General features: G+C 31.4%; 1 protein-coding gene across 3 annotated transcripts in view; it reads right to left on the bottom strand.

The window, feature by feature from the left end:
- Positions 1–26,406, bottom strand: part of LOC108906494 (b(0,+)-type amino acid transporter 1) — a 142,453-nt gene that overhangs the window by 15,898 nt on the left and 100,149 nt on the right. For all 3 annotated transcript variants that reach the window (XM_018709773.1, XM_018709774.1, XM_018709772.2), the window contains exons 3-5: positions 24,128–24,229; positions 10,053–10,295; positions 4,007–4,132 (exon numbers count right to left, since the gene is read on the bottom strand). In XM_018709773.1, the coding sequence (XP_018565289.1) occupies positions 4,007–4,132; positions 10,053–10,295; positions 24,128–24,229 (471 nt within the window). The remainder of the gene's footprint in view (positions 1–4,006; positions 4,133–10,052; positions 10,296–24,127; positions 24,230–26,406) is intronic.

Genomic DNA, 26,406 nt, shown 5'->3' with positions numbered 1-26,406 from the left:
ACTCGGCATTGAAATATTTGAAAAACTTGTTCCCATATTTATTTAGTTATACCCATATACAGGTCTGGTCGCCTAGTGAAGAATGAGCGCGTGGGCAAACGCGGCACAAACACAGCCATACTGGGCAATCTGGCCATAAATTTAGTTGTCGACAAATGGCCTAGCAGTGCAATGCAGCAAAACGGAATTTGGTGTGATTCAGGTAATTTTAATTTATTATAGGCATCTTGAATTTTGAAATACTAAGGTATATCCTTTGTTAAGGAATATAACTTGGCGTAAGTATAAAAAAGCAATAATTAGCACTGTTAATGAGGACAAATTTGTAGCATGATAATTAATAAATATATTGCCTAGTATTAAGCCATCTAAAGAGCTTTTGTATTTTCACAATCGTAAAAGCAGAATCCTCTGTTGTTTTTAGCGAATACAAATCAGTATATTATGACATTCTTTCAACTTATTGAATTTGTGTTGTGAGAACAGAAGATGACAAATTTTGTCATGCGGGAAAGCTAAATTACTCTGGAAACGATTTGTAAGATAAAACGTCACTTGATTCAATATTTCCACGAATTGTAATGCCCGGAACCATCCAAAATGGAATGTTTCCGACCCTTAAGACACCATCTGTTTTCATCACGAACAGAAAATTTGTCACTTTCTCAATTTTTTTCCTTAAGCTGTATAAACATGCAACTTATCTTAAGATAATTATCTTAAGATAATCGGAACAACCGGATATTACTGTCTCAAATATTAAGTAGAATATCAAAGTCTATATGTAATTGACTTTATGCCAATGAACATTTGATGGTGAGTGGTTCACATAGAGTAAACTAAATGTTCACTTACATAATCAACATTAAATTAATTTTTCGGATTTTTCTCATCTTGATACGCATTTTCAACTCAAAAAACACTTTCTTTTATTTATTAGAACATCGTTTTTAAAATTATAAATCCACATGAAGTTATACGAGAAATATTTGCGATCAATATAATTGGCAACCATCTACGTTATGCAAGGCACAGGTGGAGTGTAAAACCTTATATTACAGGTAAATTATAGTTTTCAACTTCTTGGAAAACTTGCCTTGGTAAGATCGTGATAGAAATAGTAAAATTGTAGTTGGAAGTTATATGAATATCTGCTTTAAAAGAATATTCTTACATTTCCTAGTTTTATAAGTAACATGTTACAAGTTTCGTGTTAAACGGGGCTACTACAAACTCTGGCAATAATAGATATAATTTCTAGAAAAAAATAAATGTTGTATAAACATAAGTCTGATTATTTTTTGTTTCGAAAATATAGCTTTATAAAAATTTTCAGGAAGAAAATTATAATAACCATGATTTATAACAAACAATTAGTGTCATAAAATAAAAACTGAAAAATTTCAATAAAAGTTCAAAATGTATTTGCACCATTGATTCGTTGAGTATCTAGAAAATACCGAATGATGAAATATGATATTTCCAGGTGTCAATCACCACAAGAATATAGTGTTCAAAATATTATTCTTTTCACATTTTCCGCAGTTGCAACTACTGCTATTTAAAAATCCCTTCATTCTTATGAGGTAGTATTCATAGAATGAAGAAAACAGTAAAGGAAAATCACCTAATTGACACGAAACGTGTAACAAGGGACATAAGATCATTAAATTTATAGCGAGAATCGCAAGGTTGTATCGTTATCATGCACAGAATGCAAAAGCATTGTAACTTGGAGATGTTTAATAGAATTATATGGTTTACTGTTTGACGAAGCCACTTTTTTCAGAATTGGGATTTATAATTTTTACAATGATCACATGTGGTTCTTGAACAGTTCACATGTCATTAGATGGCGCTATTTTCAGTAACGTTTCGGCGTAAATATTTCGAGCGGTTTATTTAACATTACATTACTGTCCTTTTTACTTAATCGTAAAATCAAAACATTTCTAATACTGAGTATTGTATATGTGATGAAATAGCAGATTCAAAACATGTCGGACTGTAATAGCAACCATCTGCCTTATCTTGCACCGTCTCTTATAACGTATTAGGAATTGTAACACTAGCACATAAATAAATATTTCAATAATAAATAATTGTTTACAATAATAGTAAGTTATTATTAGTTACTATCATATGGATTTTGTTATTCAGTGTCATTAAGACAAAATATAACATGGTCACCGAGATATCCGGATTTAAAACCCTATGACTTCTATCTTTTGGGTTACTAGCAGTGGCGGCCCGTGGGTTTGAATGCAGGGGGGCGCATTTTGAAAAGAGGACGTACATCATAAGAGCTGCGGGGGGTGTGGGGGGTGGTAGCCCTTGGCTTAGCGCCGCAGGCGAAAAATTTTAAGGAATACTGTCAGTGTGTACAGTAGCTACTTAGATACAATGCGAGAAATAAAATTCCAACGTGTGGGGGCTGAAGTGGATAATCGATCAACCAACCCAGTTAGAATATAATTATGTAGATTACTGTAATAGTTCATTCTGTATAGTTTTTGAAGTTCCTTTAAAAACATGGGCATCACTAAGATGTTTATCTAAAACGGGATCAATTTTTGCACTATAGTCTATCAGTTCTAAAAATACCCCTTTGTTTACCGAGTCACTTTTTTTATTATGTCCACGAAGAGAAAGGTTACATGTACCACATGGTTTTAAGATATTTTAAAATTTTTGAAAGAAGCAATCGATTTTTCTTAACTGTTTCGTTATGACTATTTACTATTTATTTGTTCTGCATAAGCACTATTTAAACAAGAAGCAATATTTACTCTTCCTAAAAGTAAAAAACTCACCAACGTATTTTTGTGTTTATGAGAATTTTCATGTTTCTTAATTTTAATTTCTAAATGTTTCAAGTCAGAAACTCCAGTTTTCGTCCAGTTTTCTTCGCCTTCTCCAAACAATAAACTTACAAAACAAAAAAATCTATTTGTTTGGTCACAACCACACAACCACAGGGTCTTATCATAAATGTTTTTATCAAATTTGCGAAAGCCGGCCCACTTTTTGCACTCTTTCTGCACCTCAACTAAATTCAACACTGGCGTTGGACGTCCGTTATTTTTCAATTCGACTTTTTCCTCTAAACTTAAATTACTAATAACAAGTTTTTTTATTTCACAAACCATCATTTTAAACTTAAACTTATAAAATATAATGTCTTAAAAAGCGCCAAAGCAAAAACAAAACACATATAACAACAAAGCGCGCGAGCGCGCAAGCCTATCGTCACCTATCCCCTCCACGTGCCAATTTGTCCAATCATATGTAAAAATATGCTTGCACGATGGACTCAAATTTCACGGTCCGCGATGGAGTGGGGATTGCGCGCGCGGTTAAACATAACTCTTTGGTATGATTATAGATGGCAGATGGCATTAATCTGAGCTACGTTCACGTACACAGTACTTTATGCAACCAACCTAACATCCAAGAGATATTGAATGCATGCTATTTAGATTTCTTATTGATTTAAATAAATACATTATTTTAAGTTTATAGTTTGAAAATATCTGGGGGGGCGGAGTCCCAGAGTCCTCCTTCACGAGCCGCCACTGGTTACTAGAAACAAATCCTATGTGAAGTTGAGATAACTGATTCAAACAATTACTGCAAAGAACCCAATATATTGCAACATATATATCAGAAACAATATGAATTTATTAATGATATAGGAAAATCCAATATACCTCGAAGAACAATAGGGTATCATTTTGAATTTCGTATCGTTAATTGTCTATTAATAAATTATGGTTATTATAAATGTGGTTTTTAAAATCGCTGTCACTATCTGCCCTGTGTTCATTAACATTTTTTATGGAAAGTACATCTACTTTTTTATTGTTGTAAGGCTAGTGCATTATTCTGTATGTACAAACCAATTAAAAGAAGGCAGTAGAATATTTAATGAAAACTAAACATGTTTTTGCAGTAATTCACCTGATGTAGTCAAAAATATAAAGAATTTTGAAATTCAAAGACTCACCTTCAACAATCTTGTACATTCCTCCCAATATCACAATTAATACAGCTACCAGTTTCGCTGCTGTGAAAACATTTTGAACGCTCGTAGCAAGGTTCACACTGTAGCAGTTCACGTATAAAATGACAACTGAAAAAGAAATTAAAATCAGTCGCGTTTTCCAGCCAATAAGATAAAGTAGAAAATATTTGATACTAGTTGATGTAGTTGTAGTAATTAACCCCTTACAATTCATCCAAGATTTTACGTTTACATACCAAAAGTATTTGTCTGTATTTAAAATATATAAACTAATGACGCTTCAACATTATTTGATTTACTCCATTTTAAGTCTAAAAAAGTAATAAAATTACATTACGTTCAACATAAATTTTTTTAGAAGTTATAATATATTTAATTAGTTATGTATTGTTTTAATACTGTTTACAGAAATCTATATAAAAAACCAACACTTGAAAGGTTAGTGCTCTCTATTGTATTCATAATTATGATGACTTTATGGAGCAAAACCGTTTTTATGTCAGAGATAAAAATAATTATAAAAAGGAAGAAAAACTTGAGAAAATAAGGAATTTGTAGCAGCTAGCTTAATGAGAACTTTCCACCCAAGTTCCTATTTTAGTATTGATTGGTTCCATAACTTCCGGCTTAAAAAGTTAGAACCCTAAAAATAGTCGCATTAATCACTCTTGATTAAAATATCCTCTTTTTTTAAATTTAAATATTCAGTAACCTGGCGATATAAATCTAATCTAATCAGTAATATTATTGACAGATCTTTAAATAGTTATTTATAAATATTTGTGGCAAATCTAGCGCCATATAATTTAACTATTCATTAAAAAGGAAATTGTTAACACATAATTGAAGTAATAGACCATTGTTGTTTTTACATCTCAAAAACTATTTAATAGCAAAAAAATATCGTCCAAAGTATTTGACATAATTTTTCAAGAAAAAATAAAACAAATTTGACAAATACAGTCATCTCTTGTATTTTCACTAGGGGAATGTTCTATTTTTGTCTCCTCTGACGTCTACATATATATTTTATGAGCAGATATCACGTCTTACAAATTTATATAAACACTGCAATAAAACCAAGTGAAAACAGGTGGACAAAAAGTTACATCAGAAAAGCAGAAATGAAACATTGTGAATTAAACAAGATGTCCTACGTCTTGGAATATTTTTTTAAGCCTAAAATTTACAGTGCTTGAAAATGGTAAATATTGAGGAATATGTATTTCTGTCACCTTGACACAGGCAATTTTTTTAAGTTTCAAATTCCATAAAAAAATATGGTGAACATATAAATTAATAAATCATGACGTAAGGCAATTTTAAAAAAATAAATAAAATCAGATGAACCAAGTTTTCTATTTTTAATAGTTTTGGATATACATCGAATAATTTTTTATAATGTATCTCAATGAAACATCATATTATTACAAAGTTGCCCAGTTTTATGACATATGATTTGGAAGCAAATATGTAAAAAAAGAAACGTACCAAATTGGTACCTAGTTAGTTTAAGGTGGATACTTAAATGAAAATAAATAACTCATTATTGATTAAGTAGCCATAAGCCCTCATTCACAACTTGATCAATAATGTGGTAAGGTCATGGTTATGTATGAACACTCATACGTAAGTTCCAGGTGAAATAGGTGTACACAATGTTCTATTAGAAACAACAAGTTTACACTTCTTTACTTGCTCTAATATAGATATTTTCGTTTATACTGGGCACTATTTAGAGAAAAATATTTAAGGTTATATTTAAAAAAAACTGATTATATTCACATTGCGAAATAAATTTATTCGTTATACCACCTATGCCTCTTCCATTCCATTCTTAACAAACAACTTTTAAATATTTGTTAAACCAGTTACTAACTTATTGATTTCAGTACATTATTATTTTATAACAAAGTGCTACCAGAAATGGAATCAATAGATTAATTCTCTGGAACATTACTTTTAATGCAGTTTTGAAAATTTCTATACGGAATTGTTTTATATCCGAGATGTAAAATGATAATAAAATAACATCTTTAGCTTAGCTGGCTCAGCTGTTATAGGACCTTAAAACTGGAAGGACCTCTATAACATCCTTTTAGGATTCTGTAAAGTATAGATCCATAAAATTACAAAGTATGCTGACCGTTCACTAAAGTTGTGTTATTTAAAAGCAAAGAAAAAATTTATTTTCTAGTTTAATGGACATATTTTCGATAGTAGTAAAAAGAAACGAATGATAGTCTGTGAATCTGTAAATTCAAATAATTATATGTTGTATGATATATGTATCATAAATTATTTTTTATTATACCTACATCATAATTTAGCAAATACAACTGGAAATTAAAGCCAACTAAAATTATTTATTTTTAAACTTTATTACATGTTATGGTTTTTATACAATTCTACACATATACGAGGTCTGTTCAGAAAATAATCGAATTTTTTTAATTACGCACTATTTCTATGTTTACTGAATCCAGTGACGACGAAACATTCAATCAAAGGATCATAACGGGAGGCGAAAGCTGGGGTTGCAAATACGACACTGAGACAAAAGTGCAATCATCACAATGGACTGTCAAAGGATCTCCACGCCCCAAGAAAGCTCATCAGTCTCGATCCGATATCAAAGTGATGCCCACTGTTTTTTTCGACTTTAATGGAATTGTGAATTTTGAATTCTTGCCTCAAGGTGAAACAGTGAACCGCATGTACTATCATGGCGTTTTACGACGGTTACGTGAAAAAAGAGACCAGAGTTTTGGCGAGACAACTCAAGGTTCCTGCACCACGACAATGCGCCCGCACACTCAGCTTTGTCAATTCATCAGTTTTGTGCCAAACATCAGATTACTGTCCCCCTCACCCTCTTTACTTGCCAGATCTGGTCCTTGCAATTTTTTTTATTTCCGAATTAAAATCAGTAGAGTATTGACGACATGAAATGAAATTCGTCACATACTTTAAAAGCCATTTCAAATGAAGCTATCAATGGAGAATTTATCGACAAGATTCGAGGAATTGAACTCCAACTAGAAGATACCATGGTGAGCTTCGATGTTACATCCTTATTTACGAAAGTACCCGTCGACAATGCCCTGGAGGAACTGCATCGAAGACTAATCGCAGAGGACAAAGATGCGAGTCGAATGGATTTGTCAAGTGTGCATAAAATCGCAATTCTTTACATTCCGGGGCCAATTCTACCAACAGACGGAGGGAGCAGCAATGGGTTTCCCATTATCTCCAGACCTGACCAATATATGTCAACAACCGCTTTCACTCAATGAACTGAGCAACTTTTAGGTTATTTTTGGATCGGAGGCTTCACTGACGAGATATTCACGTGTTTCGATTAAAATGGGATACGTGGTAGATAGTATGTACATGGAAGCCTTTGAGAAGAAAGCCCTGGAATCCACAACGTTGAAGCGTAAGTGCCGGTACCGATATGTTGACGACACCTTCACGGACGCAACATCGTAGCAGATTTCCTAGATCAGATTGATCAATGGGATACATCCCGATATCCAGTTTACCATGAAAGTAGAGAAAAATGCCGCCCTTCCCTTCTTGGGTGTTTTGGTTGAGAGGAAACCAGATGGCACTTTAGGACATCAAGTATATAGGAAGCCAACTCACACAGACATATATCTGAATGCGGAGTCCCATCACCACCCAGCCCAGAAACAGGGGATCATAAATACCTTGATTCATCGAGCGCGGATCATCAGCGAGCCAAGACACTTGGCCGAGGAACTAGAAGACCTACGCATGGCCCTGAGAGGGAATGGCTACAAGGCGAGAAATATCGAATGAGCTATCAGGATATACGCCCATGGAAGAACGGGAGTATTTAGCGACGACGTACCTACCTTACGTAAAAGGTTGTACAGATAAAGTCGGACGTCTTTTGAAGAAGAGGAATATCAACTCAGTATTCAGCACTGTAAAGAAGGTGGCGGCAGCGTTTCCAAAGACCTGCAACAACGACCAGCTCAAGGGCTCCGGTGTGTACAGTATTCCTTGCTCTTGCGGAAAGGTCTACAATGGACAAACAGGAAGGCACATCAACACGAGGTTAAAGGAACACAAAAGTCACCTCAAAAATAACAATTTACACAGTAGATCTGTGTGAAGCCAATATGGTGGTGAGAGAGAGAAGATTTTGGCCCGGACTATACAGAGAAATATTAGCAAAATCCAAACAATTTCAACAGAGACGGTGGCGTGGATCTGCCAGGTATATGAAAGAAAGCCATCCCTGAAAGCGACCCACTGGAACGTCAACAACGCGTACGAGGTCACCCACCGGAACGTCATGGATCAGTGACCACATCAAATATATATAAATAGTTGTTGTAGGTGTAGTACAAAATTAGCAGATCTCCCGTTTCAGAGTGACTTCTGAAGAAGAGAGCGATATGTCTCTCAAAACGTCAAGAGTTGTACATCGACGACGTTGCAACCAAACCGGAAATTATTCAACCAACTATCCATGACTGCTTTGCGAAACGGAAACACCAATGGCAAAAGTATGTGAATAGGAGAGCGAAGTACTTTGGAGGAGACAGGGACCAATAATGTATAAAATTAATAAATAATAAAGGTGGGTTATTTTCTGAACATATCTTGTATGTAAAATACATTGTTATAAATTGTATATTCAACATTTATTTTTTTAAGTTCTATTTGTTATACTTTTAACATTTCGGTTGTCTCTAATTCTGATGTAAAGTGAAAATATGTAGCAAGTGTCTACACCGAGACAAAAACATTCTGAATGAATGGGATAGCAAATATTATTTTAACAGACATTCACAAGTCATTTATTTTTCCAGGTTATTCCTAATGACTGAGGAAAAATAATACAGCAATATTTAATCCTTATTGTTGGTGTACTTCATTAGCAAAACGTGTTATATTTTATGAGTTCCATGTGAGCAAGTGTTTAATTTGTGTATCTTATGTAGTATTATGGGCATGACTTTTTTTGTGTTAGAAGAGTATCTATAAGTACATTTCAGGAATTGATATCCTGTCACTGTTTAATTAAATTGGTTTAATCATATTTACTACAATAATAACTGCGTTTATATTTCTTAAATTTTAGAAACCTGATAAAAAGTTCTTATATCTCGCAATTCCCTTTCTTATGTGACTATTGGTTTCGTAGTTACAAAACTAGTCGAAATAATAAACAGAGTTGTGAGATATAAGGACTTCTTGCAATATCTTTGTAATACTTTTACTCATGTGCTTTGACCTATAAAGTGATCGGTGGACTACTCACAAATACGGATTAATTTTTTACTTACAAACTTAAATTCATAGGGACTATTAAAATTTTTCTTGGTGTAATGCAAAAACAATTTGTGCGCATTCTAAAATGTACAGTAAAGATATATTTGGTATCTCATCTGAAATAAGGAATGCTATGAAGAAAGCTACGCTAGATTTGTTGCCAAAAAGAAAATAAAAAAGCAATATGAACATCTACCTTATAAAACCAATGATAAACAGGCTGATTCAAAATTCAGTACAAAGAATTTAGTGGCGTATTTTTGAGGTAATCTTAATTAATTAATTTAATCTTCATTATTTATGAAGATTAAATGGATGGTATTTGAAATTATATTACGTTAGCAGATTTTTTTGAAAAGTGAAAAGTCTTAAAACTTCTCTCAAAGAATTCAATGAAATTTTTACTATAATGTGTACAAATTATAAATCGATATTGTTCTACTAAAATGTTAATACACGAAGCAGACTAGTTTTACGATTTTACGTCAAGATAATGTGCCATAAAGTTAAAAATAAACATTCACTTTTATAATTAAAAATAATTTTAAAAGCTGTCATTTTTGACACGAAAAAAATAAATTAACTTATTGAAGTTGATATTTGGCAACTATGATTGTTTACTATTTTATATGACAGAAGAAAAAAATGTAAATTTATACAATCTATGTTCACTCTACTCATGTTCATGTTCTGTGAAAAAAAAAACGAAATTACTTACCCATTGCCAACAGAGCTACCATTTTAACGACGATATCTGACGGTTCACATTCGGTAACAAACGCTTCCACGGCATATTTTCCAAAACTTAGGCAAATGATAGCCATTTGGGATGGTTTCAGCACCAACGTGCTGGCCCAGGAAAACAGAAATGCCGGAGGGGCACCAAAAGCGTCCATAAAATAAGCGTATTCAGCCCCTGATGATGTATTCATCGTGCCCAGTTCTGCATAAGCAAGAGCACCTGCAATAAAAAAAATAATAATTGGAACACGTTGAAGATAATTTATGTATTATACCTGTAGGTACAAAGCGTCATTTCAAGTTTCATATTTGTTAATTAAATTTAACCAGGCAAGCAACTGCTCAAGCTGTTATAAAATTTCGAAATTTGTTAGTCCGGTTCAATTATATTTATTTTCAGAAAGTGTAATTTGGTTTTCAGAAAAATTATTTCTAGCTCGATATTAATTTATTTATTACTGTGCGACGTTATTAACTGTATTTTATGAAGCCGTAATAATGGAATAATGAAACTGATTTTAACGTTTGTTGATAGCATTTTTAATACGTAATTTACTTGATTTTTATCTGAAGAGCGTTGAAGGAATAATTAATATATTACAAAATACTTTTTTAATTAAAGGCCATTTGGAATACAATTGACGTTTTTTAAAGCACTTATGATTAATTTGAAATTCAAATCACGCTTTCTGAAACAAAATAAGTAAACTGAAATACAATATTTAACGCTTTTTGATATAATCTAGAAATATTGTGATTTTTAAAGGAATTGTTTTAAGTATAATGAAAATAAATTTCCAGTTCTATATTTTATCCATCATTTTTATTATACAATATTTTAGAATATTTTTTTAAATAAATAATTATTCAATCGTCACTGCTTGGGAGTATTCAATAATCCTATTTGAAAATCTAAAATAATTACTTCAACAATAATAAAATAATACATTTTATCATTTTATCTTAAAAAAAAGATTGGGCAAATGATATACCTACTTATAGTTTGAAATCTCGAATACAATGAGAAATATAGAATTACTAAATTACATTATGAATTAATTACAAAGCACCATTGTAGAATATCAAAGGTCTCACAGGTTTGAAAAAATTGGGCTTCTGTTATGTATTATGGTGAGTTTATTATAAGAATATCTCAGTCCTAACTTAGCCGTAATTATATCCTTATCTTAATCCATAGTCTTAGTCTAAAACCTAATATTTTTACTTGGTTTATAAAAATTTGGTTTTAATTATTAACGTATTTTTAAGAATTGGCAATCCACTGTCAGATTTTTATGCATGCATATTTGCATCCTAAAAAGTGAAAATAAGACAAGGACTATATTAGGATTTTTATAAACCAGTACATTAAAACCTGTACCTTTGACTTCTTTGAAGAAAGACTAAAACTAAATTAGGACTAAGTTAGGACCAAGACGTTGTATGAACTCACCATTAGCTTCTAAAGGAGTTTTTTTTTGACTAGTATTATTTAAAAAGAAAGGAGATCCTACACATGTTGTTATGTTTAAATCTGCACCAACAAAGCAGGCGAAAAGTAAGAATAAAAGAATTTGCCTAAAAATTATCCCCACAAATAATGTGAAATATATGCAATATTTCACATTATTTTACTGTTAGAAGATTTTGCGGTGCAACAAATTAGGTCTGTTCATTCTGATCTCAGCAGTGAAATCACAAAAATACTGTTTTTTGTATCAGAGCAGATAATCTGATTTTGCTCATTTACATTTCGCAATTTACTGTACGAGTAGATTATAAAAATCACTGAAATTCGATATAAGGAATAATAGGTTTGTTCACCGATGTTATCTACCACAAACTCCAGATTTACATTTTTTGTGAATTTTTTTCTTGATTTTGGGTATTAACGAAAGAAATAGTTTTTGGAAAATATAACCTCTAAAGCTAAATATCAATGAACAGACGATCTTTACCAACCTACCAACGAACTGAAATTGAGTAAGGTTTTACTTCGCGGTAGGAACTAGCAGCCGTCGAACAGACTAAAAACTTGAACTTAGAGGCTGTTCGTTGGTATTTTAACGTCAAATTTGCTTTTTTTGCCTCTAAATTCTGCCAATTGTCAAAACAACGTGATATATATAATCGGTTGCTTTGATTCCAGCAACCCTTAAATGAACAGATCAACCAATTCGTACAAGGTGAATCATAATTAGTTGCAAAATATTTAACCACAGTTTTTTCTGATCAAAACAAATCAATTAACCGAGTAGATAATCAATAAAGTCGATACTAAAATGTTACATAACAAAGATTTTTTTACAAGAACAGAGACACGACAAGAAAGCAACACACAACAGAATGCATCAAGAAAAGTTTAACAAAAATCAGGTGTTTCAGTTTCTCGAATCTCTACTTGATCCGATGAAGAAAAATATTGTGCACCTAATTACGACTCAATCGCTTCTATGTATATGATCTTCTTTACTCGAGATAATGTTTTTTCCAAATGAGTATAATACGTAAGAACATATTGGAATATTTACTAATTTCCCTACATCTGTTGTTAAAAGAACAATTTAATAAGTACCTCTAAATTTATCTTCAGATATGAATACAATGACGAGGGAGACTAGCTACACCAAGATTACATATTTAAAAAAAATTGTAATGCAGGAAACGACTTTTAAATTTGTAAGATGCTACGTGTAATATTAGACCCAAGTATTTAAAATAGAAAAAACATCTAAAAATAGAACATTTATCACCTTTTATTTTTACAACACCTAATAAAAACAGATTGAAAATTTACAATTTTATGCTGAAAGATTGTAATGATAAACGCTTGAAAAATTTTGGAAGTGCAGACAGACTAGCCAAAGTTCTCAAGGATTTATAACTGAAATATTTTTATATCCAGTATTCATACTTTCAGTAATAAATATTTAATTATTTCAAGTATCCTGCCAAATCTATATTTACTGACGTCAACGGAGCGCATGACTCTCCTACACAATTCCGACGATAGTAAATAGACTGACGGGACGCCCAGGTAATTGACACAACGTCTAAAAAAGCCTTTCATCGTGGACTTTCCCTTTTTTAATTTCTACGAGTGACGAATTTATGAGCATGCCAAATTACCTATTGTGTCTGACTAGGGTTTCAATAAATAATTTTTTCGTGTATCTTTAGTCACATTTAATCACATTTGATTTAGCTCAGTAGGTATGTAGAGATGTGTGGTACACTTTCTATAAATATATATTTTTTTATATGAACTATTTGTGTTTCTTGTACATGAGTAAATAAGATCATTGTATTTTATTGCAAACAATTTTTTCAAATCTTTGACAGATTATTTAATTATTTTTTACCTTGTACATATTCCACTATACCCATTATCAGTGGTACAGTGCCTTCATAAATGTTTGCAAGCCATGTAACTACTGAGCTTAGACAATCCTAAATCTTGGTGTCACCAATAATAATGATTCGTTTATAATGAATAATGACAAACCGTTACGCATACGCTGGAGATAATGCGATCGCTGAGTGGTTGGCTGATTGGATTTTACATAGTATGTTTTCTTTTAAAAATGTATTGTTTGTTTTTGACAAATTTGGAAGAATAAGACAAATTAAATTAAAAAAATAAAAGGCTTCAAATTGTCGAATGTACTGTCTATAATAATATCTACAAGTTAGATTTAATGTCGGACTAGATAGTTAATAATAGTTCAAAATAAATAGATTTTTCATTTGAATGTTTTTCTAAAAATGTTTCCCCTTCGAAATATAAGATGACAACATTTCAAAAAGAAAAATCTACTATCTTATATTTCCCACACTCACGTAGATATTCAAACTAAATTCTACATATTGTACTGGATTGGCTGCCATAAAAGGTAGTTATACCAAGTTCTCTAAGCAACCAGAATACGAAAAAGTAGTATATTTTTTTAAGTTTTCATCAGAGTACAAGGTATAATCTGGACTTGGGATTTTTTTTATTAAACCCTGTAAATTCTAGAAAAACAGTACAGAGGTTATTTAGTAAATTCCATGAGCTGAGGAAATATAAAAAATTGCAGATTCACTTCCATTAACAAAATTTATCAAATAGAATACTTTCATTCTATTTTGATCTTTGTGGAGCTTCAAATTGGAAGAGGGATGAGTAAATATCTATGATATTAAAAATTATGATTATCATTTCCATTTCATATCACAAAATATTCACAGGTCCTTAAAAGCTAATTAAGAGGTTTCTTAACAAAAAACAATGTTTACAGTGTACACCCAAAATAGCATATACTAACTTTCTTAAACAAATGTCTGTAGGAAATCTCTGGGTTATTCTTTAAAATTGTCACTGGAAAGCATACCGACCGCTGCCAAATTCTGCTCTGCATCAAATTTCAGAGTAGAGGCGGTTCCAAAGATATCCCGATATTATTAAGCGAATATTTTGGGAACACCCGCTAGTGGAAGCAATGCATAATTCATAAATACACATGCTGGTTATTTCTGAATTCTGTTCAATTTTCGCTGGTTTACATTTACGCAACGGAGGTTTTTCTTTCAGACTAGTAGTCGCTCTCGTATTTGTAAACTATGATATTTTGCGGAAAGAAATTCGATTAAGTATCTTGTCTTCCACGTTCTAGTTTTTGATTGGTGCCTATATTTTTGTCAAATTCCAAAATATACTGCGTAGTCTTGCAAAAACTTTTGTACTTTATTTTATTTTAATCATGGGGGCGCTAATAAGAGTATTGTTCTCTATATTATGTTTTGGGTTTCCATAAAAATTTATTTTTGAAGCAAAATGACTATTCAGTTTCAGAAATTCGAAAAATTCGAAAATTTCTGATTGTCGAGTTCTCTTGCACTTTCTTCTGACATTCTTCTTCAAAATCGATTTTGAACTCGTCTGCTTTCACTGTTTTGTAAGCATTTCTACACATTTGCCCTTGGCAATGGGTGTAATACTTCTTCAAAATCGATTGAAAAAAACATTAAATTATTGCAATTTTTTATAAGCCTGAAAATTGCTAAAATGTTTAAACAATCACCACGGCTCACCTAAGCGTCCGAATTGAATTTTTCAAAAACCATTTTAAAGCTTGAGAGCTCTTCTTTTTGTGGTGAAATTTTCAAGTATTCAAAGGCTTTAGATCTTTAGAAATTTGATTTTGAAAATTTTTTAATTAAAAAAAAAAAAAATTTAAACAATTATTATGTAAAAATTATCTAACCGAATTGGATGAAATTTAGTGTGATGATTATATGCACTAAGAAGTTTAATTGGGAAAAGTATGAAGATCCTAGGTATTATTCAAGTGTCTGAAACAAATTGACAAATAAACTAGCATTTTTTGCAATTTTTTAAATTATTTTTTCGAATTGCAACTAACTCTATCTTGTTCAAAATTTAATTTTTTTTCCTCTTCCATTTTTGTCTAAAATGAATAGTTGCTAAGTTGTCGACGAGAAATCCAAGAAAAGAATGAATTTTTTTGCTATTTTTTATACTTATTTGCAATAACAATTAAGCCCAGTTTTTTTTTATTTGCATAGAAAAATTATGATTTCTAATGCTGTTTAAAAGCCATTAAAGCAAAAATCTCCGATCATATGCGTTTTACCCAAATATACCTTTTTTAAAACAGATACCGCCTGGACTAAATGAACAAAAAGCATTTTGAAGATTCTAGTTTTTAGATCAAGAAATAGAGCGACCAAAAAAAGATTGTTGCTTGACTTGTAAAAAATTTTTTCAGTCAAGAAATTGCATGGACCAGATAGTTTGTTTATTCAGTTTAAATTTCCTTTTTTTTTTAAATTTCGATACAACCATTTTTTATAGAAATTTCGGACGTTTGTTTTCAGTCATCGATATATCGACGACAAATGGTCGTACAGAGAATTGAAGGGCAATTTCGGAAACGAATAAAATTCCTATAACATGCTGCCGCAACTCTTCAGAAAAAATTTTTTTTGAGGTTTTCTCACATTTTTACTGCAAATAACGATTAAATTGTTGAAAAAAAATTTGGGAAATGGTAAATTTTTTTTCAGAGAAGAAAAAGGGTAGTTTTGAAAAAAACTGTTTTTTAAGCGATTACAGACTGCACAAAAATTAATTAGAAATTTGTCTCAAAAAACGGTATGAATCGGAGTCGAAATCTGGTTTGGGTCCTCAACTTTAATTTTAATTTAATTAAAAGTTGATGAACAAAAGCATAGGACGGAAAAGCCGAATCATGCTGGAAACAATTGGATTTTGTTTTCTTCAATGTCCACAAGGTTTTCAAAAAAAAACATCGAAATTTAAAAAAAGTAATAATTTTTTTTTCGTCAATTTAAACATTATTTGCGATAAAAATGTGAGAAAACCTCAAAAATTTTGTTTCCGTTTTAATCAGATTATGAAGTGTTTAAGCTCAAAAAACGTGACCCTCTAATTTTTTTAAAAAGTTTGTTTGAAACAAAGGAACGGTTCTGTAGACAGAGACGAAATTTCACAGGGTTTTTCTGGGTATATCGAACTATAAAAGTTATGCTTAATATTAGGCATTTCGTGAATATTTCTAATTTAGTCAATTTTCTAAAAAATCATAAAATACCCTTTTTTCCCGTTTTTAAAAATTCGTGTGAAAGATGAAAAAAATACGTTGACTTCTTGCGTGTAAATCTTTGTTTTTAAACTCTGAGTTTGTTTCGATACTTTCGACAAAAACCGGTTCCACTATTTGGGGGATTTTCCTGAGTTTTCGTTATCCTCCGCTTCAAAGTCTCCAGAGACCCACGCTAAATTACTAGATAATTACATATAACATTTATTTTAAAAACTATTATCCTTTACTGGTTACGACATGAACAAATATTAGTATCAACTAATAAATAATACGTATTATACCAACAGCATACCCTGCCAAGCAATGCTCTGCACTGCACTGGCAAAGCTAAGTGAACCCGTGTACCATACAAACAAATTATTTACGACCTAGTGGACCAATACAGGATTGCTTTAATGACCAGCGCGCCGCTGTCAATTCTACATCAGGCGGACTAGTTTACCAATTCCGGACTCGTCGAATTGCTATTCATAAATAATATAACTTACGAAACACATCATGGTCAAAGCATAGGTAGGAAGAAATTTCAGGAGAAGTGCATACGGTCCTGTGCTTTAAAATTTACAGGTTGCAATTTACATCGTAACAACTTTACAACAAATAGAAGCTGAACCTGTTGTAGGATGTAAGTTCCTGTTTTTTTTTTAAATTAGTGTATGGTTAAGTCACTCTACTAGGGGAGAGTGAATAAAGACGTCCATCCCTAGTGGCTCTAGTAAGTGAATAAAAATGTCTATGTTGAACTCTATTGTTTTCCCATCCTTTCGACAACCTGAGATAGAGCCTTTCGGTGAACAAACTTCTATAGTCCGTGTAGACTAGAAGTGGCTATAATTAATCTAAAATAAATAAAAGCAACCGAATTAAATATCACAAATGAATTGAAAACGTGACCAATAGTTCAATCAGTTTAAATTTAAGCAGAATCTGATCCTGTTCCGACCACTTACGAAAGGCCGCGCTATTCAAATAAAACGCAGCATTGCCTCTAAAAAGCTGTTACTGCCAGTTAACTTCACACCTGGTATGATATGGTGAGATGGTAAACGGGTAAAAACAAGCTGCCACGTTAATTCGGTGAAACGGGAATCGCCGTTTAATTTTTTTTAGTTTTCAGTTTACGAAAAGATGTTTGTAATAGTATATTCACAAAGTTACACTCTATATATGTTAGAAACTATCTCATTTGACACACATTTCAACATAATAGACTATTACATTATTGCGAAACGTTTGCCTTTGTTTTTTGTTTACGAAATTCTAACATGCTGACCGACTTGAATGAAATTTGTTGTGTTAGTAGTAGAACAAAATATCATAGATTTGAGGACTGAAGAACATCTGAAATGAAAGCAAAGTCTACTTTGTTGCTTGAATCAAATAAGTCAAATTTTCGATGAAATAATCAGATTTGTAAATGTGTTGATAAGAACCGAGAAAATAATTAATTACAAAGAAAAACCGTTCGGTATTTATATAAAGAAATTATAAAAGAAAGAAAGTTGATATTACTTATACAGGGTGTCCTGGTACTTGATACAAAAAATACCGAGTACAGATAGATGAGGTCAAAATAATATCAGTTCTTCATATAATTTTTTTTTCATACGGGCCAACGTTAACAAGTTATGGGCCCTCAAAGGTGAAAATTAAAAGTTATTTTTATTTACAGTCATTAACTTCAGCATGATGCAAATTTGGTGATCAATAACACATGCGTACAGCTTATTTTTGATGTTGAAGTGAAACTTCATTATGCCCAGAACGCCAGGGACAGACTATGCCCAATGGTTAACCACCCATAATTTTTGCACAGATGACGATCGCAATTTGTCTGTATCAAAAATAAGATCCCTGGAGAATATACCAACGATAATACCCTCTTGGTTCAACTCGGTAAAATTAACAGTTTAGGAAATATTTGTGAATTTATGTTACAGTGCACATCAAGCGGCGCCTCCACCATTTTTTAAAAACATTTTATTTGCACTTAATTACTATGTTGGAAGCATACATATTTTTAAAATAAGGGCCGAGAAAATCTTACTGTCTGCTAATGTAATTTTCATTAATAAAACCTGACGAATACACTTTACACATAATACAAAATAGAAAAACAAAACAAGAAAAAGTTAAAGTAAGTTAAAAAAATTACTTAAAAGAAAGAAAATTATCAAAATACATTTTCAACATGGGCACCTTTCACCTCCACATACTTCCTAAGTACACGAAATAGCATTTTTAGGGTAATAATTTAATACGTCCATAGGTTTTTTAGGAACATTTGAATGGACATCGATATTTGGAGCTTTTGCAAAATAATTTGCAGCTACTATTAGACGATGTTCCATTAGATACCGGAAGAAACGTTTGGTTCATGTACGATGCGGCTCCTCCCCATTTCAATATTATTGTACGAAATTATTTGTCCATTGTGTTAATAATAAATGGATTGGGAGAGGAGGCCCAATTTCATGGCCACCACGTTCTTCAGACTTTAATCCGATGGACTTATTCCGTCGGGAAGTTTAGTATACGCAATCCTAGTACATACAATGGACGAATTGCTACAAAGAATTAATTTCCATTGTGATAATATTAAACATACCCCAGAAATGCTGTTTTGTGTACAAACAAATAACATTCGTAAACTTAGGTGTGTGGAGGTGGAAAGTATCCATATTGAGAATGTATTTTGATTGCTTTCTTTCTTTTAAATTATTTTCTAACTTTAACTTATTCTTGTTTTGTCAAATTTTGTTAGTAAAAATTACATTAGCAGACAGTAAAATTTTCTAGGCTCTTATTTTAAAAATATGTACAGTTCTAACATATTAATTATGTTTAATTAAAAATTAAAAACAAGAAATGGTGGAGGCGCAGCTCGAAGTGCTCGATTTCCTAAACTGTTAATTTTACCGAGTTGAACCAAGAGGGTATTATCGTTGGCAAATTCTTCAGGGAACTTATTTTTAATACAGGCATATTGCGATCATCATCTATGCAAAAATTCTGGGTGGTTAACCATTGGGCATAGTTTGTTCCCAGCGTTCTGGGCATAGTAAAGTTTCACTTACAACATCAAAAACAAGCTGTACGCATGTGTTATTGATGACCAAATTTGCATCATGCTGAAGTTAATGGTTTAGAGACTGTGAATAAAAATAACTTTTGAATTTTCACCTTTGAGGGCCCGTAACTTATTAACGAAGGCCCGTATGAATAAAATGTATATGAAGAACTGATATTATTTTAACCCCATCTACTTGTATTCAACTTTTTTGTATCAAGTATCGGGTCACCCTGTATATTCTTTTCAGGATAATATGGTCAACAGCAAAACTCATACGCTCGGACTGATACTTCGTAATATGATTAAATATAAACCTACAATACCGACGCGATAAAATGAATAAAACACGTTGTATGTACGGTTATCGTTTTACCCAGAACTGGATTATTCCCTGAGCAAATCAAATAGTAACAGCTTTTCATAATGCAATTAGTAATACTAGAATAAATTTCAAATTGTGTTATTGTTATCGTCGAAGGTGTGGCCTATTCGCGCTGAAACCATTGATTTTCCAGTTCAAATTAATCCCAGTGTTCTGTGTAAAGTGTTTCACAAACTTTACTCAGAAAATAAAATGCGGAGTATCAGAATCTGTAATAAACTGTAGGAAACAGGTAACGTAATTTGGAAGGTAGGTGTAATGGCAAAAGAGGGAATTAAATGTTTTTGCTTTGTTCAGGTAGGTATTACTTAATGAGGGTCCTCACTCTGTTCGTTCAGGCAATTTAAATTCACTGTTTCTCGTGTCTGTTGCCGTCGTTTCATAATTTAATAACTAACAACAACTTGGTTTAAAAAGGTTATTCTAAAATTAAGATGAAAGTAAAAGTAAAGCAGTACCTGCCAACGAAGGTAGGTAAAATATAAACAAGAAATTTGTTTTAAACTCCAAAGAGATTACATTACAGGAGGAAATTCAATATTTAAATATTCTTGTGCAGTACGGCAATAAATGAGGAGAAATGAGATGTAATTCTCTGACATACATTAAGATATATATATATCTTCAAAGAGCACTAGTAAATTATTTTCTAAATATCAATAACATCCATTTAAATGTTTTAGCAATGCAATATATCGATTTTCAAAAAGTACCTACTGGTGCATATTCTGGGATTTTTTCGTTTGCGCTAAAAACAGCTTTCCCTGAAATAAAAATTGTAGCTCGCTTGTCGATAATATGCTGATAGCTAATTAAAAAAAGTCTTGATCGTATAGAGGGTCGTACTATCTACCACGTGTTGTATAAACTCATATTATAAATTTTGCAACATTTGCGTAGAAAAGTAGAAAACAGTTAGTTCTGCGGCCGCAGCATTTTGTCTACATTCAGCATATTCGTTAATTCGTTGCTACTGTAATTGAGCATCATTGCGCTAACTACTAATGACAATACCACTCTACTACTACAATTTTACTCTCAAAATATCAATATCGAAATTAGTGAGACTTTTAGGTGTGCAAGGACGACAGTTAAGAAACAATTAATTTTTAGGCAAGTTACAGCCAACAAAATATTCAGGCTATTATGTTTATGTTTTTCTTTAACTTCCACTGTTTACATTTTCTACACCAAACGTTTTTTTTTCTTCGCAAGTGTACGAAACTTTGGCTACTGTATTAAGGAGGTATATCGAGTTTACTAAAATGCACAGATGTACTTGAAATTTATATAGCGTATTACCAGTGTTCCTTTTGTGCGTCATGTTTTTTGAAATTTTTTTTGAATCTAGATTTTGAGATATTGTTGTTGAAAGTTGTTCATTTTAACAGGTTTATATGGCGAAAAAATTTAGAAATTGTGAAACAAAACTTTTCCATAGATAGTATTATCTTATTTTTTATGTAAAACTAATGTAAGTTTTGAACATAGTACAGCTGCATTAATTAGAAATAGAAACCAATAATTGCATTTCTGTCTGACTTGAGGATTAATGTGGCAACGTCGCAATCAGCTGACAGCAAGGAGGGAATACATTTGAAAGACTTGATAAAAACGAAATTAATTTCAAATATATACATTTTTCCTAAATCCCATGTACATTGTTATCAACAAAAAATTATCCACAACAGATTATTTTTTATAATGTTTTTTAAAAAACTAAATTAATTAAAAAAGGCTAGGAAGCTGTGATATATTTATTGGAATAAAAAATACAGTTGATAAATCCTTTCGATATATTTAATGGTTTATAAAAACATCGTAATCTGTACCCAGCAATATTTAGGGTTACATAAAGTTTTCTTTACTTGATTAAATAATTAGTAATACTTGAGATAAAAGCTTTTGTACAGAATAACAAAGGAATTTAAATATTTCTCAGCAAACATTATATCTAAAAAATTAGTTATAGTTGCAAAACTTTTGTAACATTACTAAAATAGAGATGAAAAACACGAACAGTGAGTAATGTAATTTCTATCACAGAATCTGCAAAATTGCATCCAACATTTTCTTTGACATGGACGACAGATGGGCGCGAGTGTCATTTCATTTCTTTAGAACTAAATTAACATAATTATTTTCTCGTTGTTTTACCAGTTCACATGATTTACGGATTTTAAATAATGGATACAAATCTTCGCGAGGATAATACGATATATTTGCTATATATAATAAATTATAGTTTACATAGTTTACACACAATAAATTTTTGAACGCGTACGCATCTTTACCCGAATTTGACGCACAATATCTCCGATGTCCCAGGTCTGTAGGTCGCAGTGTATACAACTGCACTCGATTATTAGCGCTGTTGCCACATCTACATAGTGTTTATGCGTTCATTAAATATAATTTAAAACTACGTAAATATGATATTTTTATGTTGTTAATTTTCAATATGTATGTTATGTGCATATTGGGTAGATTTCTTTGCTATAGGTATAGATAATGTTTATCGCAAATAGTTTCAATAGAATTTATTTTTTTCATATTGGTAGCGGGTTTTAGTCCCATAAGAAAAGCATAGGACACCCCTGCGATCCTCACTTCCCTCGGACCCCGATATACCTCCTTAATATGGCCGCCGATGCACTGATATACACAGTCGAAGTGGACATTGCTTCAAATTCTAATACATCAGTAGTGTGAAAATTATGGCCGAGTGCATCTAGTGACATGTGGTCTGATACCTCCGATTTGGAAAAAAATGGCGAAAGGCGACTTGTATTGCAGGTGTCATAAAATAATGACAAGTGTATTTCCAATGTGGGCGAAAGCAATTTTTAAAAATGTCTCATCTATGAGATACTGATAAGGACCAACAAGTTCGAAACCAGTCTGTCTGGTGAGTTTGGGCAACGAGTGGCCCTAGCTCGGTTTACTAGACTTTTTGTTTCGACCAATGATGTGTATTAAACAACAGTAATCATGGTGAATTCGTATAAACTATACGCATTGTGCAAGAGTATGGTATCAAGCGTATTGGAATGTCTGTTAGAGTTAGAGCAGATCTAGAATTCAGATAATATCAGAAGCACACTACCATATGCTGTGTGAATGCGGTGTATCGAATCACAGAAAACAATGGACAATCAAAAAGTTGTTGAGCGGGATATAAATTAAACTAAAATCAAGTATAGTAACAGCAAATACTTAATAGTACCTAACTTCTGCAGGAATATGGAATAGATCTTACAAAAAAGTATGCACTAATAACACTTGAATTAGTTTCTGAAATTGTTGTGTATATTTCCGGTGGGAAATATATACAGTATATAACAATAATTTTAAGAATCCATGTATTCGCAAGTTTTAACAGTATCTCTTAAATTTAGATCATTTCATTAACATCCTCTATTCATTTACGATAATACTATACATTATTCCAATTATATTTCAACTGGCGCACGAAAATAGCTCCAGAAACATTTACATTAACCATATTTTCGTCAGAGACGGTAATTTCCTGGGGCCCTTTACAACGATCGGGGAAGCAGGTGTAAAAGGTATTTGATGCTGACAAACAAATAAATTAAACTCTTTAGGCTGAAAGAGCCGCTATTTTCATTGTAAAAAGTAAGTACGGACAAATTGAAGGATTTTAACAGATTTAGAATTTAATGGAAAAATGAAGGAGATTTTTTCTATAGGTACCCTAAACATGTTCAAATTCTTTAATTTCCCGTCCTTTAAATATAATCTTTTTCCAGTATTTTAAATACTGGAAAGACCTGGTTAACTGATTGTGAATATACATGTTCAATAATCATCTAATTAATAAAGTCTTAGTCAGTCGTCAAAGTAAAACAATAAAAATTATATTAAAATAATGAATAAATTTGATTAAAAGCTAACTCAAGATTTAAAACTGGTCGTATGTTCTGAATATCAGTTTTCTCACTCACCTAATAAGGATAACAATCCGCATGCCATCCATATCACAAAACTCATCCCGATTGATCCTGTCCTTTCGAGTAGTCCAGACGGGGAAACGAAAATTCCGGAACCTAGAAATAAGATGAAATTAAACTCACAATCAGTATCAAGAAATTCAGTAATAACTTCAATCAACAAATTTTTGTTAAAACTAATAGCAAGACAACTTAAATATATAGCAATGATTAAGGTAACAATGGTAACGCAAATATTTCACATTTTCGTTTAAAAATTTTTACAGCATTACATTTAATAACCCTCACTTTTTTATTCGAAAATATGCTGTACAGTGTAATGAATTAAAAATATATTTTAAAGTTGATATTTGACTTTCTCAATAAACTAAACTACCTATTGCACACCGTAAAAAAATATATTTTCACTCCAAATCAACCCAACTTTTTGTTAAAAATTAGTGTAGTAGAACATAAGAACATAAATACATGGTTTCAGAATGTCATATTTCTTATATACAGGGTATTTTGAATAGTTTTAAATAGGTAACTCTTTTTTCATTTCTTTTGCCATTACGATATTATTGCATTGTTAAAATTGGGTTTTCCTCGAAAACAAAGACTGAAAAAAGTACCAAGAATACAGACAAAATTGCAGAAATCAGAAACGTATTTTTTTTTTAAAATAATTTGGATATGATTTCTTCATACTGCTAATGCTGATATCATATTTCAGTTAACGCCAAAAACGCTTTCTAATCAGATGTAATAAAAATACGAGAAAATTAAATCAAATCGCTTTTGATATCAAGGATAAAGGAACCGAAAAAAAAAACAGTTTTTAACATCTCTATCTAAAGCCCTCTTCTGTAAAACAATTTTTATGAGCAAACTTCTAATGACGCTACTATCTATAAAAGTAATAGTCACTTTTTTTTCTATATAAAAGTTCATAATCTGTAACTTATTCTTTATACGATTTTGTTTAATATATTTAATTTTACTGTAACTAAGCCTTATTTTCCATGAAAGATATCCTTACGTAATACCTAATAATCTAATACCTAATCTAATGAAAGCAAGACTTAATTCATACGCAAATTAAATTTGTTTACCGTGTTCCTGAACATTTCTTATTAACTTTTTGAAGATACAGCAGTGTGTAGGAGAAAATGTAATTAAGGCGCTCTCAGTCCAGATGAGAAACTTTCAATTTGTCGAATGTCTAACAAAAAGATAAAGGAAAAGTTTTTTTAAGGGCTTTATATAAAATTACTCTCTAGAGAAGTAAATACAAGGTAATTTTGTATGCTATCTCGTTCCATTCACGAAATTAGATTTTTAAAGCAATATTACTTTTATATATCAGAAAATGGAATGTTTTAATAATTTGAGAGGAAAAAGGACATTAAACATTTTTTTCTTATTGTTTTCTTATATTCCTAATATAGTATTTTTAATAAAGAGAATAAGGCATTTCGTTTTAAATTCATACAAAATCGCCTACACAGTTTTATAGTCTTATTCTGAAGATAGCTTAAAGTTGTAATCTAATATGAGTAAAAGCAACAATCGGATCTCAGTTATTGGAAATAGATATTTCTTATGATGACATTAAAATACCAGTTGTCTGAAAATTATTATTTTAAGATATAACGAAAAAAATTAAAACAGTGATAACGTATTTGCCATAAATAAACATGAAACCAATGATTGGAAGTTAAAAATGGGAGATTTGGAGATTTTTTTCAAGACTGCAAAAATTATAATAATGTTTTTTTCAGAAATGCAAAGAAATTAAGGCAATGGTAACAAGTTACAGCGTGTGTAAGTATAATTTTTTTAATAAACGTAATCAATAATATCAATCATAGGAAAGCAAACACAAATGCTTCTGTAAACTTTACGCTTATATTTTGAGATATGTTTTATCACTATAAATTTACAGCACTCTAAAAAAATTACAGAATAGCACCATTAGTCATCTAGACGATGGGAATGCGACGTGTAAATAACTTTAGATACAATAATGACGCAACTGTACTTTCTAAAATGTGCTGTACATGTGTAAAGCATCTTCATAAATGTCCATCAATTTATCTAGTTAATTGAAGCAGTAGTAATTTTAATGAAGTATCTACCTCAACTACTGTTTGGCGTTTATTAACAGTTGAGAATTATGTGAATATAAATAGAACGGATTTCGAATCAAATTAAAGCAAAAGATTAAATTTTTTAAACAATTTTAAACAGTTCGTTAAATATTTTTTTATTACCAGTACATTAATTAAAAT

Source organism: Anoplophora glabripennis, unplaced genomic scaffold (assembly GCF_000390285.2).
Source record: "Anoplophora glabripennis isolate ALB-LARVAE unplaced genomic scaffold, Agla_2.0 scaffold192, whole genome shotgun sequence".
Lineage (NCBI taxonomy): Eukaryota > Metazoa > Arthropoda > Insecta > Coleoptera > Cerambycidae > Anoplophora > Anoplophora glabripennis.
This window is presented reverse-complemented; position numbering and strand designations above follow the sequence as displayed.